The sequence below is a fragment of the Clarias gariepinus genome, chromosome 11, assembly GCF_024256425.1.
Source record: "Clarias gariepinus isolate MV-2021 ecotype Netherlands chromosome 11, CGAR_prim_01v2, whole genome shotgun sequence".
NCBI lineage: Eukaryota > Metazoa > Chordata > Actinopteri > Siluriformes > Clariidae > Clarias > Clarias gariepinus.
Window position 1 is genome coordinate 25,316,831 of NC_071110.1, and position 17,987 is coordinate 25,334,817.

The 17,987-nt window shown below is 38.9% G+C and overlaps 1 protein-coding gene across 1 annotated transcript in view; it reads left to right on the forward strand.

Annotated features, from left to right (window-relative positions):
- The first annotated feature begins 3,538 nt into the window (after positions 1–3,538).
- Positions 3,539–17,987, forward strand: part of cbl (Cbl proto-oncogene, E3 ubiquitin protein ligase) — a 48,656-nt gene continuing 34,207 nt past the window's right edge. The window contains exons 1-2 of the mRNA XM_053507846.1: positions 3,539–4,334; positions 17,516–17,763. Of these exons, the coding sequence (XP_053363821.1) occupies positions 4,188–4,334; positions 17,516–17,763 (395 nt within the window). The 5' untranslated portion in view covers positions 3,539–4,187. The remainder of the gene's footprint in view (positions 4,335–17,515; positions 17,764–17,987) is intronic.

Consider the following 17,987-nt stretch of genomic DNA (forward strand, 5'->3'; position numbering starts at 1 on the left):
CAGTCAAAAGTGTGGACACACCTTTTAATTTTGTTAATTAGTGATTTCTGAGGCTGGTAACTCTAAATGAACTTCTCCTCTGCAGCAGTTTTGGTCTCGCTTTCCTGTGGCGGTCTTCATGAGAGCCAGTTTCATCATGGTGCTTGTTGGGTTTTACAAATGCACTTGACATTACTGTTCTTGTAAGAACTGTTCCAGATCAGCTGACCTTCATATACTAAAATAACAAGTGACTGTTGTAGTTAGTAATTAATTACCTAATGCCATATCTGTTATTTCAAATATGTGTGAAAGTATATTTACACGGATCAGCCATATCATTAAAACCTTTGACAAGAACACTACCTAGACAATCATATAATTTTGATTCATACACATTCACATTTCATACAAACTTAATTCTTTTGATTGTGTAAAGCTGCTTTGTGATGATGTAAATCGTTAAAAGTGCTATACAAATTAAATTGAATTGAATTGAATTGAACTTTAGGTTCCCCTTGTTCCTTGTGGCCCTGTAGAGGTGGTGTCTGGCACTGGCTCGTTTGGGTTGCGAGGTGTTGCCTCTGTGGATCGGACTTGTCCGTCTGGTGTATACCATGTGTGCTCAATCGAATTGTGAACTGAAGAGTCGGACCTTAGGCTTTTTGCCTGCTGGGCCTTACGCGTAGGGGATGTGGCCAGCATTGACCTACCAATGTTATTCAATTCACCTGGCAGGGGTGTTCATTATATGGTTGACCATCAGGGGTATAACCCAATTTTAGTGGGTTCAACAATGTCCTTTGTTGGTTTCTTTTCCTTATGTAGGACAATAATTTTATCCTTCTGAAACAAAGTAACATCTTTGGCACATTATGTGACCACAGGATGTCTTCTGACCTGGTTGTTCATGAGAAGGTATTCATTCAATCAATTATGGTTAAATAACTTGTGGGGTTATAGTAGATGGATGGATGGATGGATGGATGGATGGATGGATAGATAGATAGATGAATAGATGTGAAACTTGTTCAAGGACGATCAATTAAATCTAAGATGTGCTGTATGGATATGTATGGTTGACCCTGTTTGTTAGCCTAATACTGTCATGACACTCATCTTCATGTTGAGGAAACTTCTGACTGTTTCCGTGCTTAGCCCTCATGGAGGACACACTTCACCCATTGCTCTCCACAAACAGACGACACTGTGTAACAACTAACCCTGCAGTATGCAGGGTATACTTAAGTCTGTCTGACAACACTATGTTCAGGCAAGAAGATGGTAATTACAGTAATATAAGGTTGAAAGATATTATTTGTAGGCATACAGTAGGTCAATTAAGGAAACAAAACCTGTGATATAAAAAGATTTTATGCACATTTTGACACAGATTTCTTGAGAACACAGATGAATCGTTTCTTTAGGAGTTAACTTTAGACCCTTGCTAGTAAATGTCTTCCTTGGTCAAGCTGGTATAATAAAATAAGCATACTTTCCGACAATCAGTTTCAAGCATTCAGCCATGCTGTGCTGTGAAGTAATAGAGACCTGGGTTCCTGTCGTGCCTAATGTGTATATTATTACTTGTTTACTGTATTGTCTATTGTATATAATTTAGCGTCTATTCCATAGTCCATTGTCTGTATATACTGTATTTATTGACTTTTGCACTTCAGCTGTACCCTTTTTGTCTCATACTGTTCCATGTTAATTATAGCACTCTGGACACTGGAGGAACAATAACTCATTCTTACTGCTAAATAAAGCCGTTAAAACATTCCTGTTTTTTTTTTCTTAATGCAATTCCCAAACATCATTCATTTAATGAGTGCCAAGTATAACTGAATTTATTTGAGCTGAATGAATTTACATTTTTATAATAATCCTTTTATTATGTGCACTCGCTTTTTTAATTTTTTTTTTTATTTCATCATTTCCATTTATAATCTCCATAATGCTTCTATGGTAATAAGGGGGCATGTTTAAAAAAAAATGTTCCGGACCTGTTCAAGCGTTAGATTGGACCAGGTAATTTGCTTATTAATTAACGTCTTAGTGATGATCATATTTTTTTTTTTATTCAGTAATAAGGATGGAACCCGTAGGGCTGAAGTGAGAACAGTAACAAGAGAGAGTAAGATGTGGCATTTGTGTATTACAGTACATCATCAGCCAGAGGCACAACACAGTCTGCGGGCTCGTTAATAAAAATGATGAACCAAGGCACGACAAATATGTGATTTATATATTTATGTTAATTCAATATTAAATTTTACAGGCAAAAATTTGTATCTGGCATACAAACAGTGACTTCTGTGATGAGCTTGAGGTCAACAATGCCACATCACACTGAATGACGGTATCGTTATGCCATATAATATTTAGCTTCTATGAACAAAGAGCTGAAAGATATTTGTGCTTTACAGTACAGTTGTGTACAGTTTACCACTAAGCAAGTATAGGACCTGCAGACCTACAAGAACTAGTTACATTTTCCTTACTGTCACATCTACAAGAATAAATTTAACTATTAAATAACCATGTATTACTGTAAAAGTGCACATAATAAATTGGTGTTCCCAAATCGCTGTAGTGTGTGTGTGCCCTGTGATGGATTGGAATCATGGATTATATTGCTTTATTCTGTATACAGGGTCGTAAGGGGCCTGGAACCTATCCCAGGAGAGTTAGGGCACGAGGTGGGGTACACCCTGGATGGGGTGCCAATCCATCACGGGGTGCGCGCACACACACACACACACACACACTATGGGCAATTAGGTAACACCATTTAGCCTAATCTGCATGTCTTCTGAATTGTGGGAGAAAACCAGAGTTCCTGGAGAAAACCCCATCAAGCATGGGGAGGACATGCAAACTCCATGCACACAGACCCAAAATTGGAATTCGAACCCGGACCCAGGAGGTGCAAAGTGACAGTCAAAATGACCTTAGTATCATTATAGTTCCTTTTTATATCTAATTCAAATATTTCAATATGCAGTGAAATTCTTACAATGACCGCCAGTGACCTTAAAAGTAGAAGCTTATTTATAAGAAATAAATATGAATAAAAAGAAATACAATAGAAAATAAAATTTAGCTAGGTAAAAATAAAGTAAAAATATTTCTGTATGAATAAAAATATTCTGTGCAATAGAAAAATATAGAAAACATGAAAATTTTTGTGTAAATAAAGAAAAATGACTGGGGGGGGGGGGGTGCAAATATGCATGAAAGTGACTTATTATTGAATGACTTGTGTGCATGATCCAAGAATAAAACACATGAATGTGTTCATAAGTGTCCAGGATAAGTGCGAGAGCCAATGTCATGATTGTGGATGTTTTAGAAAACGGTATTATATATATCTTCTTTAAAAAAAAAAAAAAAAGTACTTTATAGTACAGTGATCTAAAGAAATACTTTGCAGGTTTGTGTGTGGCTCTTCTGTCACAGCCGAAGCGTGGTGTGGGAGGGGGCGTGGTATGGGTGGGAGTGGCTTCGAGAGTGGGCGGTCCCTCGCACAGTACAGGCGACGAGCTGAGAGGCGGAAGAGGACGAACAGGAAGTGTGTTCCTAACCAACTCGTCAGAGGGGGGGGCGCGTGAAGGCGGCGTTCGTGTCTTCAGATGTATTTCTTTATCTGCTCTTCATCTATAGCAGGCGTTATCAGTTGATTGTCTATTGTGCTGTAAATACGGCGTGTTTCTGGTTGAAAGCGACGTCTCGGGGCTGCTCTGTGCTACTCGGCTGGCTCAGCCCCCCTCCTGCTGTGAGCTGAACTTCCCGTTGCGGGAGACAAAGTGGGGGGGGAAACGGGAACCAGTGCGCACAGGGTGGCGTTGAAAAGACGCATTTGTTTCTTGGTGAAAAAGTAGCAGACCTAATAATTAGTCCGCGGTGTGTATATTTCCGTGGGGCGGTTGTACGTGTGCACCAAGGCCGATGACAGCGCGGATCACTGCTGCAGAGGGGATTTAATGGCACCCTCGGGTCGGTAGAGGTTTCTTCTTCTCCCCCCGACGAAGGACCCTCGCTCGAAGTGCACTCGGGCGCTGTCCTCACCGGGGGGTTTTTTCCACTCCAATCCCAGCCTGGACTAAGCAAACAAGGGACAGATTTCTGCCCCCAGCAACCAGCAGCAGCTCCGGCACCACCCCAGGCAGCAGCGCTCACGCTGTCCGAGTCCCAGGAGCTGAAACATGGCAGGAAATTTGAAGAAAGGCGGCGGGCTGATTGGCATGATGAAGGACGCGTTTCAGCCTCACCATCACCTCCACCACTCCCATCACCAGCCCGGGGCTGTGGACAAAAAGACCGTGGAGAAATGTTGGAAACTCATGGACAAGGTAAGCTCGTGATCTCCCGGTTCACGGTGGAGGGAACGAGGCTCGATCGTGACATGGCCCAGTCTTGGGTGCTAGCATGCAGGCTAACTCGGCTAGCTTAGCTTGGCCTGTGTGATGAGCTCTTTGACTTTGATCCCAGATACAATCAGCTAGCAGCAAGGTTTAGATGTTGATCAGATCATCAGATAGTGAGATGGAGGTTTGGGGATGGGTGTGTGTTCGTATAGTCACATCACATCACATCCCACTGTTAGCTCTTATAGCTAGAATGATCCTGCTTGGTCTGGAGTCTCTTCTCACTTGCTAAAACACGATTCCTGATTTCCACTTTGACCAAAGCAACAGGATCACAAACATCTCACAGCTCTGACACTCATGCACTTCTCCTTCTCCTCGATCGCTTCTTTAAAACACTCCTGAAATCAGTTAGTTTTTTCGCAGAACGAGTCGTAAACAAACAATTCAATAAAATAAAATAAACTTTTTATGCTTTATTCCCAATTAATAATTTGTTGCTTTCAGGAAAAAAAAAAAAACCCAACTGCTTTTTGATGACTCATCTTGTACTCGTCGTGTTTTCGTCCAATTAAATGCTCTCGACTCGTATGTCCCACCTCTGAAGGTGGGGCTTTGCTCTGTATAGCAGGATTTTCCTTACTTTTTTTTCCCCTCTCCCTCGTTTTGCAACCGTCCCATGACTGAGAATGTAACGTTTGTGCTTATGTTACAGGCACTGTTCGGCTGATCGAGAATTCAGATTTTTGAAATCTTTATACAGTACACCATTCAGATCTCATCAACCGTAATGTGCAATGTTAAATATTCACAACTTCCAATATTTGATCTTTTATTTACCGAGACACATCGGATGCATATGCCTGCAGATCCTAATCATAATAATAATGGTGCTAATAGTAATAAAAGAGCACACTATTTTATCATCTACACAATATCATCCTAGTTGAAATCAACAAGGACTTGTTGTAAGTCTTTCGGCTGCTCCCTTAGAGGTGTCGCCACAGCGGACCATCCAGTCAGCACACAACTTGGCAACAGTTTTACTGACGCAACCCTCCCATTTTTATCCGGGCTTGGGACCGGCTGTCTGAGGTGTATGAATCGAACCTGAGAAAGCTACCACTGAGCAAAAAAAAAGCCTCCATCAACAAGGTGCAAGTTGGAAAAACAAAAAAAACCTTCATTAATCTCATTTCTATATTTAGCTAGTTCACTAATACTACATAATACTGTCAGGTTTGTTTGGATTTGTCATAGAGGTGTGGTGTTTTCTGAACACTATTGGCGGTTGTATTAATCAATCAAGGGCAATTTCACTCTGGATTTTAAATTTTCTTTTTAAGGAAGCCTGTGGCATCCGCTTGCCCCAAAAATAAACGCATATATTCTTATAAAGCATACAGCATAACACTAAAATCCTGAAAAAATACAATAGGTTGGCTTAGTGATCAGGTCACATGACTAGATTATCGCATGACGGACATGGTCTGTTATTAAGGCAGCTCCGTCTACCTGTATGTAGCAATCACTCAGGTTGATCCTGTGATTACAGTAAGGTTTTAGGAACGAACCCTATCTAAACAGCTTACTCTTGTTTCTGCTTTCATATATAATATTTTTTTTTGCTCTATTGTTTGCCTTTTAAAAAGGGTAATTGTTAACGGCGGTTTAACAACAACCAGTCAAGTAAGCGTTCAGATAAAACGACGTGTTTGTAATCAATCCAGTGTTATCATTATTTTTCCATCATTATTTCGGTACGTCTCGGTGGCTTTTAACGCTCAGAGCAGAACTGCAGGTCATGGAAAGAATTGTGGTTACATGTTGACCTTGTGTTTCCGGTGAGATTCTCACCAATACGTGAGGGGAAAAAAAAGAGAGAAGTGTTTGTGAGTGCTGACAGAAGACATGATTGCACTCATGTCTTGAGAACAAACAAGGCAAGCGCTGCGTTATGCGTTTTTGTCATGTTTCGACCAAGTTTGTATCTCGATCGGTGCACCGGATGTTTTTTAAAATTTTTTGTTTTTTTTAACATGGAGATTTAGTTATGTTTACTCTTTTTAGATGAAAAGCAGAACTAAGATCACGAGCAGTTCAGGGAAAGGGAAAAAAAGTTTTTCAATCACGCTTCTATCACACCCTGAGTGATGTGCTGATTTTGTTCAGGAAGAGACCTTATAACTTGGCATTTCTGGTATGAACGTGAATTTCAGAACGGGTTCTGCTTGGGATCATTTCAGATAAGAACTAGAAGGAGAACTCTAGCATTTCAGTTAACAGCTGACCTTTCAATGGCGTCCAAGTTGACACCCTTTTTTCGGTCAATCTATTTCAGTGTTCCCTCTATGCCATTCTGACCACATGTTGATATTGTTGCAAGTTTTCATGCCATTTCTTCATCTCTACCAAAAAAGACGGATCTAGCAAGTTTTCAATCAGTGATTAACACGTTCAAGGTGGTCATCGCTAAATAGCTTTAGCTCTTCTGAAGTCCACTCTATACTTCTCTTATGATGGGTTTTTATTTAATACACTACATGTCTGAAAGTTTGTAGTCACCTGACCAGAACACTTATAGTTCCTTCTTTTTAAACTTCAGATTCAGGATGTAGTTCATTTTCCTCTCATAATAACCTCCACTTTTCTGCCTATAGAGAATCGCATTCATTCAGCTACAAGAGGCTTGGTGAGGTCGGGTGCTGATGTCATGGGACGAGGCCTGGAGTGCCTTCAGCTTGGGGTTGAGGTCATGGCTGTAGTCATATCGGAGCCTTAGCCGTATCTATTCTTTGGAAGTCATATCAGTTTAATGGATGTTTTCTTTGGGGATGACTGGGGATCATCAAGGAGTTAGTCAGTCACGTGTGCTTCGATTACGTGGTTTTTGGGTTCTGTTTCAATCACAGGTCGTGTTGTCTGTTTTAGATATGGGCGATGATTGGTGGGATGAAAGAGGGTAAAAAAAAAGGATTTTATTAAGTTAATAATGTTTTTACTAGTTAATAGTGCCATAGTGTGGGATATTTAAATGATATATTTTTTAACTATCGTTTGCAACATTCACCACCGGTGATGGAGCTGTTACTATTTTTGCAATATTCAATAAACTTTTTTTTTTGACAGTCACAACATGAAAGACCACGGCATCCGAAGTCAGCCTGTTTTCTTCCCCCCTTAGATTCGAGTTTTTTCCCCTCTCATTTACGTAGATGTCAGCTCAACATGGCTGCACATAACGTCAGAAATAACCTGTGTAAAACCTCTTACCTTTTATACGCTTATATTATATGCACAACTAGGAGCTTCAGCCTGACCATCAAATTCTATCTTAATATGTGACGCAAAATTATATTTTAAATCCCATTTTTCAAACCTGTATAAGTTCCATATGTCTTAAGTGATATTTAAGTCTTTTGCTACGTGTCCTGAGTGTTGACGTGCTGCCTGTTTTTTCCATTTGAACTAACAGAATAAATGAATAAATCCCCCAGCATTAGTTTATTAAATTTCATGCAAACTATATCTATGTACCTATACATACACATACTCAAGTGTTCCCGTTTCATTTGAATTAACAGAACTAATGAGAAAGTCCTCCAGCTTCAGTTGAATTAATATTAGTATTATTATTTGGTCACAGAAACAACGGAAAACAACCACAAAAAGATGCGATCTTATGAATCCGTGCTACATCTTTGACCCATTTTTGAATTTGTTGCTCAGTCATGTGTGCTTTTGGTTAAACTGAACCTAGTTTGTGCTGAAAAAAGGATTCGTCACTCTTTACTGCACAATCCTTGTATATATACATACATATCTTTATATACATGTGTATGTGTAATACATACTGTATTTTTATAGTGTATATATTTACACAATGAATGTAAAATGAAAAAATGTATCAAATAAATAAAAAATGCGTTTAAGGTCATGCATATTTGTTGTTGGTTGTATATAGTAGACCACTTTTGTGCTGACTGGCAATGCCACCCTGTTGTGCTAACCACATGTATACATAAGGAAATATATATATAGTCTGAAATTATATAATTTAAGACTTGTGGGAAACATACATGTATGTTTGTGCATCAATGTTTCCCACAAGTCTGAAATTATATAATTCTTATTTTATTAATACATGTATGTAGGGATATGTATCAGTGTATCCCATATGTCTGAAATTTTATACATTTTATGGATATAGTGTATATATGAAATTTACCTGATGCTGGGGATTTTCTCAGTTATTTCTGTTCGTATATAAATAAAACTAACCACAGGTAAGCTTGTGAGCCCGGAAGTACCTCTGACTCAAAAGTCTTGCAGTTTATTCTTGAGTCGCTGGTGAAGCTAAGCAGTAACATTACCCATATCCCGAGATTAGACGCTTAGGGACTCTGATAGAAATGCCCGGCTAAATAATTTACTGTTTGTTTCCTGTTGTTTCTATCTCTTTGTTAATAAATGGCTGCTCTTTGATTTCTTCAGGCTTATCATTAGTTTAGACATACAGTAAGGTTATTTATTTCCTTCCAGTTTTTCCTTTTTTTTTTTTTTTTTCTTTGCACACTTGAAGTATGTTTAATGGAGTGTGTTTAATGGTGTAAACACTACTTCTGTAACAAATATAATATGTTGACAAATGGTTTTCTGTTCGGTTTAAGCATCCTTTTTTTTTTTTCTTCTTTTTTTTTTTCGTCGCCCCACAAAAAGGAAGTCCTAGTCTAACGCGTCTTGTGATGGCCGTCTTAACATTTCCGTCCCGCTCAAGCTGCATGCGTTTATCCAGTTTAACTACCACCATAGCCATTTGCCTGTATTTGAATGCAGTTTGTTTAGGGAATATAAAAGAGGAAGAACAAATCAAATAAAGCTTTAGATTGGGAGTCGTTTTTTCCGTGTCGTTTCCTAGACTGTACTGCCGAATCTGTCATATGCATCCCTGTGATCTTTAATAAAACAGTGCCTAAAGCTATGTGTGATCCCTTGGGGGTATTGTCTGTCCCCCTTAAAGTAACTGCTGTGGTGGCATGTTCAGATTATGTCTTTGAATTAAGGATGAATGGTGAATTTAGCGATCTGTGTAGGTTTCAGGGGATGACATGAAGTTGTTGTGGGGAGTGCAGCGGCCTCATATGTTCAAGTCCAAGCGACATTGACTTTCAGTTTCCCAGTATCTCAGTTTATAGATCAGCTACTTGGTCATCACACGTCATGAGCTAGCACATGAACGTCTTTTGAACCGGTGTCCTCAGGGGTTTTGTCCTTGCGTGCTGTAATCCCAGGATAGCCTCGAGATCAACCACAGTTCTCGAAGAATGAAAAGTTGGTTCCAGTCCCTGAACAGACGTTCAGTTCTGGTCTTGCTTTAGAGTCAGACTTTTGTCAACATTTTGTAATCGCTGCCAGACTGGGTGGTGTCTGTATTTCTTTGCTTGTAGGGATGATTTAAATGTTAAAAAACTTGCTGACATTCAAGTAGGCCAAAGGTTTGCATGTAGTTTTCTTTCTTTCCTCCTTTCTTTCTTTCTAATGTAATAGAGTTTTGAGCCCACAACACCAACTTGCTACCACAATGCAGCTATAATTCAAATCATGGGTTCATGTTAAATAATTAACAGTTTTCAGGGGCGCGACAGATGACCGAAAAATCGCGTAATTTAAGGCTAAATATATGGCCGTATGATTTGAAAAAAAATTGCATGGTGATTATTTTGGTATTAAATGTACCATTTTGTATTTAAACTTATTTATCTAGGCTACCAAATGATCTCCATGAAAGGATGTTTGCCAGTATTTATCAACACGAAATAATAATATAAAAAAAAACAATTACATAACTCCATATAGATTTCAAAGTATGTATATATTGCCTGTCATTTAAATTGCCGTATTTTTTTTCTTCAGTGATTTACATAATTGCAGTTCCATATTGCGTTTTCAATATTTTCTGAAAGGTTATTTTTCCGTCATCTATCTCCAGGATGAATAACTTTGCACTTTGAGGTGTTTCGGTGTCTTGACAAGATTTTATTATTTTTTTCCCTTGTGACGTGAGGCTGCTATTTAAAACTGCTTTATACGATAGTTATTTCTGAGTAAGTAATCAGATTGGACGAGAAGCATTTAATGAGTGCTGATATAGAGTACAACAGCACTAGGATTAGGGCTGGTCGATTAATCGAAAAGTAATCGGAATCGACAATTAGAACCCATAATCGATTAAATTTTCCCAGGCCGATTATTTCGATTACTTTACCTTTAAAAACATTACCGCGTGTGGAGTCACGTGACCCCGCTCCGTTGCGTTATTTCGCCAACATGTCAAGCATGGAGAGCTTAAACACAGACAACTGAGCAACAAGGGCAGCTTGTACCAAAGAAAAATGCAGTCTCCGTTATTTGGACACATTTTGGCTTCAGTAAGGATGACACTGAACAAAATGAAGTCAGATGTAGATACTGTAGAAAAACAGCTTCGACGCCCAAAGGTAACACCACCAGTTTGTTTCAACACTTAAAGCACAATCACGTGTTATAAGGGCAAAATAAATAAATAAAATAATCGTTCATTAATCGCAATCGAGTTAAAATGTTCAATTAATCGCGATTTTGATTTTAGGCCAAATCGCCCAGCCCTAGCTAGGATGTTTAATTGCATGCAATATCTCTTCTGTAAAAAAAAATAGTTGGACCTTTCCTGAATTTCTAAATTTTTTATTTGTTTCTCATCTGTTATTGAATTTCTTTTTGCTTTTTGAGGTCTTTTAGCATGCTTTCTTTTCATTATGTGAAACTGCTTTGAGATACTGACCATTGTTAAAAACGTTATATAAATAAAATTTAATTGAAAAGAATTTTAAGGTTGGACAGGTTCTATTAAAGTGATTTCTTGATTCAACAGGTCTGGTAGTAATCAGGCCTGGGTGTGGCGAGTGAAATTTAACTCGGCTTCCCAAATACACTGTTCATTCATGATTTCTCATGGGGTGCGGTACGTTATGGACATTTTTATCCTTAATTAAAAATTGTGTTTTGTATTCACTCGGGTTGTCTTTGCGTAATAAGATTTTGTTTGTTGATCTGAACGCTTAAGTACGACAAATATGCAAACAAATAAAATCTTTTTTTCTTTTCTTTGAGACTATTTAGGGAATAAAGAGAATTATTTTGAAGACAAAGAGAAACCCGAGGGTTTTACAGGACCATCCATTACCTCCATGATTTATTATTGCTACTGTAGGCAGCCATTGTGAAAGTGTCTATGGGGCAAACACTGGATTTTGATATAAGGATATGTGCACTTGGTTATCGTTTAATTTATAATTATCATGAAATTGTTATTGATCGTTTGAGTGCTAAGAAGAAAGTGAAGTTTGCAACCTTAGTGCAAACTAACATATGATCTTAGTGTTGTTAAACTGCAACAGTTTTAAAAGATAAAGCATGCAGAAGCATGTGCTTTTTGGAAAATAATCAACTTCTCATGGTTGGAGAGAGTTCTGCTTTGTGTTGCTGCTGCATCATGTCCCCAGTGTTGCGACGAAGCGGTTGTGGCTATCACAAGTTTGTCAGTTGATTTGATGGCTTTTGTTTGGTAAAAAAAACAAAAAGCCCACTGTTTGAGTTCTCCGAGCAAATCTTGCAGCAGAGTGAAACTGGACGGTGAAGCTTTAATGCATATATTTTGTTATTGTTCTCAGACTTAAAAAAAAAAAAAGGGGGAGAAAGAAATCCAAGCTCTAACTTGAGAGCACGCTATGTGGAAGTATGTGCATTCACATACATATATGCATGAGTGAGGTAGCGTCTCTGCGTCTACGTGGAGTTACATGCATGCTTACTGATAAATTTCGGAGGACATGTCGTGACAGCAGCGTTATCTCTGGCTTGTCAGGGCTGTACTAGCTCATGTTTTGGGAGTGCATCAGCTATAAGGATGAAGATGGGATCTGTTGTGGTCTTGCACACAGTTCGACACAGTTTATCCCTGAACGGATAAGAACCGTCCACCTCCTCCACTGGTACCGTGATGGCGAGCAAATCTCACTTTCCTTCTCGATAGATAGTAGAGGAGATGACGACGCAGAGCAAGCAGAGTAGGCCTGAGAAGCAAGCACAGTGCGGGCTATTCGTCCTTAGGCTGTTGGTAAGTGCGTTTTAAAAAGAGGAAGTTGTGATTGCATCGCGTGTAGTTGTGTTTCCATAAAACATAGCAGAGGCTTGACAAATGGCTATCTGGATAAATTTTTTTTTGACTTTTCCATAAAATTTTTTTTGTAACAATGCAAGTGGAAAAACGTCACAAAGATCACCTTACATCTGTCGTTGCATGTCTTGATGGTGGAAAACAACTTGATTCTGCTCTTCTTCCCCTCACTTATAAAATTATTTAGCGTTTTAATCAGCTTTATCTTTGAAAGAGATGTACAACAAACTGCAGCTCAAATTCGGTTATGACTCCGTTACCAACTCAACAAACCTTTTGCAGGCTACCGCGATGTCAGGCCCGACGGCGGACAACAGGAGCACCGCTAACCTACGTTCGGCTACTGTGTATTTTCCTTGATGGTCATGTTAGGGGTTTATTTTATATTTTATATTCAGAATAGAAATAATTACTTGTAAATAAATGAAGAATCTTAATAAATATACTGTTTTTCAGATGTTTGATTTGCTATGTTAACAAATGTTAAATATGTGATTCCTTCTGCATTTTTGTGGCATGTGCTAACAATAGTGTTCGCTCATCCAGTGATGCTTTTCTTGTAGCCGGGTCAATGCTGAGGTTGAATCCCAAATAGTGTAAAATGGGAAAATGTATGTGTAGGGTGTACAATCCCTTGTTCCACTCACCAAGTAGTTCCCTTTGTTCAGGGGTTAGTAAGAGATTTGGGATGGAGCTTTGTAGCTTGTATTAGCCATGAACGAAACAACACGGAGACAATCGTCACTTTTTAATTCAAGTCTCAAATGTGAGCGGTTAAATCCTACAGCTACATAGTTTCCCCCTAGCAGAGACATGAGCCTGGATGGATGGATGGTCACCTTAGACAGGCAAATTGACTATTGTTTCAACAGTGAAGTGCAAAACACATGTAAAACATGGGCAGGTAACTAGATGGATGGGTACAGTAGGTAAGGGACGGACGGACAGAGAGATGGAGTTCTTTATTAATCTCAAAGGGAAATTTTAACATTACAGCAGCCAGTTTACAGATTATACAACGACATACCAGCAACAAGTTGTAGAAGAATATTAAGGCTAGTTTTTAAATAATTTTTTTTATTATTATTTTAAAAGGCACATATAATCAAGTAATGATTTTTTTAGTTAATTATATACCAGATATTTACAATGACAGCGGTAAGTGACATGTCTCGTTTTCAGGATTTCGGAAAAGATTCGAAATGATTAGCATTCTGGACTTTGATCTCTGCTCAAGAAACGTGAAGATTTTACTCTCTACAGATGCCACGGTCAAACATTAGCCAACAATTTAGAAGCGCTTGTGACATTATTGTGCATCTTTTTAATTGAGTCACTATAATACCCAGCATGTGTTGAGTAGACGCTTGTGTCACTAGGATTATTCAGGACAAGCAACCAACACGGTCATGAGGGTGTAAAAAGCTTGGAGGGAGATGAGCTCCAGAGTACAGCATACTCAAGTGTGGCAAATAAAAGATGCTTACAGTAAGCAAACAGTTTTTCACAGTTTAAAATGGGAACCGAGGCTGCAATTTTTTAAAAGTTCTATAAAAAAACTAACTTGATTTGCAAAATTTTTTTTATCCTCAAAGTGTTGAACTAACTTGCGAACTTTTGCTTTATTTTTAGTTTCTTGTTTCCGACAAACGTCGACAGTGCTTAGGCGAATCGATTTGTGAAATAACACAAACTTTCAGCAAGTCGCTTATAGACTTTTCGGGTCGTTGTTTGCATTTAAACTAGCAAAAAATACTACTTCGTTAACAGACGGTCTTATTTAATAACCTAAAAGTATTTTAAAATGAGATGTAATACTAAATAAATATTCATGACATTGCCTTAGGTAAACTGTGTGAAATGTTAATGTCCCGGCTGCTTACTTTACAATCGGCCCGTCTTTTATGCTCGGTTAAGAATGATCCAGTAATAGATGGAACAGAAGGCTTGTAATCAATCACAATGCAGAAGGCGGGAGTTAAGTAAGGCAAAAGCTGGGAGGTACAGAAATTTTGCCCTGAACTAACTTGAAATAAACAGATTTGGTTAGGTGTTTTGTACAGACATTATGAATGATGGTAGATCAGTGAATTATGGAGTTTCGGATAAGAAGGTTCTAGCCCCGGCTCCACCAGGTTGTCGCTGTTGGGCCCTTGAGCAAGGCCCTTAACCCTGTCCAGCTCCAGGGGAATCATATCCTCTTAAGAGCTTAATGACCCCATATGAGTCCACACATTTTCTCCTTACTTTATAAATATCTCCTTATACCATCTTCCTAGGACTCTTAGACTGTTGGGTAGAATTCTTCTGCCAAACTTTTATCTGGTTGAAGACCTAACTTGATTTAAATTTATTTTTATCAGCTATAAATAAAGAGAAACACCCAGTAGAAATTGTAGTGTACACAACAGTAGAGTCCGGGTCTCCAGAGGATGTAACGGCTGACCCTGCACTCTGACTCCAGCCTCCTAATAAAAGCGGGGATATGCGAAGAATAAAGAATTTTACTGTGCAGTAATGCATGTGTGATAAATGAATGTGTAATGAATATGTTTTCTGAGATTGTCAATAGCACAGTATCTCCGGATCATCCTATCTCCAGATATCTCATGGTTGTGCTACTGTGAGCTCCAGACGACCTGATTAGATTGTGGAATCGATCCAAACTGCTAAAATAGATTTTCTTTAGATGCTTTAATCGCTTTCTTCCTGTTTACGGTATGAGGATATTTAAAGCATATTTCTGTCAAAATATTAGTAGCATGAAAGACCAGACATGTTGGCCACAGCGGCATTGCCTTTAGATGCCGCTGGTGCGGCAGAACTTCGTTCCTAGTGTGTAGCACTGCACAACCTATCGCATAGGAATTTAAATTTCAATATTACAAGTAGTATATTCATAGTTGGAAATTTATGCCGAGTTTTAAAATAACCTGTAATGTGTCAAAATAATCTTTAAAGCCGAGCTAGCCTACCGGAGCTCTTTACAAATTTTTAAACACCAGCAATAAAAGATGTTGCTTGATCGGCCAATTTCGAATTCCGTTATCCTCTTATAGCCATCTGTAGCTTAAGCTCTCAGGGTGGGATGTACCATCACATCACGTCGATAATAGCAGCACATACTTTGCATGTGCAGCAGTTTATGTCTCAAAGGTTGGATTTATTTGTACAAAAAAAGTCGTTAGCTATCGCTAACTTGTAAAAATTGTAAAAGTTATTTTATGATTCAATGTTCTGTTCTATCGCCCTATCGATAAATCGCAAGTTCGATTCCCGGGTGATGCTGTAACCTCTCGCAGCCGGAGGTCTAGAGAAAGCTGATTGGCCGAGCTCTCTCATGGGAGGGATATGAGGTACTTTATCAACCAGGGGTGTCTGTGAGCTCACGCAAGCAAAAGGAGCGGATACTGCTGTCCTCAGAGTGTGTTACGCCACCCACAACGGTGCGTGAGTGAGCAGGTGTCACGTGGTTCGGAGAAAACGTGTGATAGTCGTCGGCCCTCCCAACTGAGTGGTAGTAGTAGCCCTAATAGGGGAGCCCCCTAGTGACGGGGAGGAATTGGATATGACTAATATTAAGCAGAAAATTGGGGGGGATGATTTTCATGATTTATATGTATATATGATTTTTATATGATATGGTTTTAATGGTTTATATGATTTTCAATAATAAATAAATTAATAAATAAATAATTTATCCAAAATTGGTATCGTAAAAAAATTTTTAGCAGCCAAGAGAACCTGAAATTAAACATGAATTTAACCAATATTAATAAAATAAAGTTGCAGAAGATCAGTCTTTAATAGAAAAAGATGGATCTTTAGCGCTGACAGCGCCGACATAAAATGCACTGGTTCCGCGCACTGTCGCCGGCCACTTTAATAGGAACACCGTATAATATCAACGATCAAAATGTGGTAAAGTGTGATCTCTGTGACTTAAACTGCGGCCCTGGGGTCAGATGGACCGGTTTAATTATTTGAGGAACTGCTGGTCTCCTGCGACTTTCACACACAGCATTCTATAGAGTTTACACAGAACGGTGCAAAAAAACATTCTGCGAGCGGAGATCAGAGAAGAATGACTAGGCTGATCTGAGCTGACAGGAAGTCTAAAGTAACTTTTATAAGCACTCTTTCCATGCGTGGTGAGCAGTGTTTGTGAAAATGAGTGTAGATTTAAAAGCAGTGTGTTGTTTTGGAAGATCATTCACACGAGGAGGTGCTAACAAATGGCTTTGTTTTAATACACAATTGTTCCCCACATTCTAAGAAAACTGTTTGTGCTTTTGTGCGAGGCCCAAGCGGCCCACTTTAAGGTGGTTAAAGTGAAGCGACTGTCCTCGACTATTGGTTTCCAATAGTTAACAATTGTTGGTGCACTTGAGTGAGTTTTTTTTTTTTTTTTACACAGAATTACACAATTAATAATGACTAATTTTGAGGTTTCTATTTTTGGCAAGTGTAGTTCCTGAAAGATAAAAGGCAAAAGGAGTTTCAAAGAAAAATATTTTTTGTTTCTGTTTAAGCCAGAGGTTAGAACCAGATGTAAAGTCTGACAGCGATTATATTGTTTGTATTAATTTATTTTATTTTAATTTTTTTAAAGTATACTAGAAAGCTACAGTGTCGCACTGCAAATTCATCCGATCAAAACGGTTTAAAGAAGTTCCGTATGTTTGAGTCTTGAATCAGATATCGTGACGCACAGAGCTGTTGGTTGATTACTAAATTGTCTACTAATTATTTATTTTTTTCAACTTATGCGTTTTGTTTAGTTTTTTCCTAAAAAGAGAATTCCAAGGCCAAAAGGTATTTTATTTAAGAGTATACATTTAAAAGTCGTGGTATAAGCTTACATTCATCATGTAAATTATAATGCATAAGGATGACCGATGCAAACCCTTGTTGTTTTCTCATTTTTTTTGTTTTTGTTGTTGTTGCATAGGTGGTGCGATTATGCCAGAACCCTAAGCTCGCCCTCAAGAACAGTCCTCCGTACATTTTGGACCTGCTGCCCGACACCTACCAGCATCTTCGCACCATCCTGTCCCGTTACGAGGGCAAGATGGAGACTCTGGGTGACAACGAGTACTTCCGCGTCTTCATGGAGAACTTGACGAAGAAGACGAAGCAGACCATCAGTTTGTTCAAGGAAGGCAAAGAGCGCATGTACGAGGAGAACTCGCAGCCGAGGTGAGCCCGGGCGTGTTTCATTCAGACACCTCACCGGCAGACACGGTGCCACCGAACTGACGAGGCTTTGTTCAAGTGTTGCAGAAGCTTGTACGGTTTTGCTCTTCTCTTCAGTAGACGCACCCACATGCTTCTGTTTTCCTGTTCACTCTAGGCCAAATGATATTTAAACCAAGTGTGAATCTGAGGCGTTTGAATGTTCAAGTCAAGTGTCAAGTCTTTAT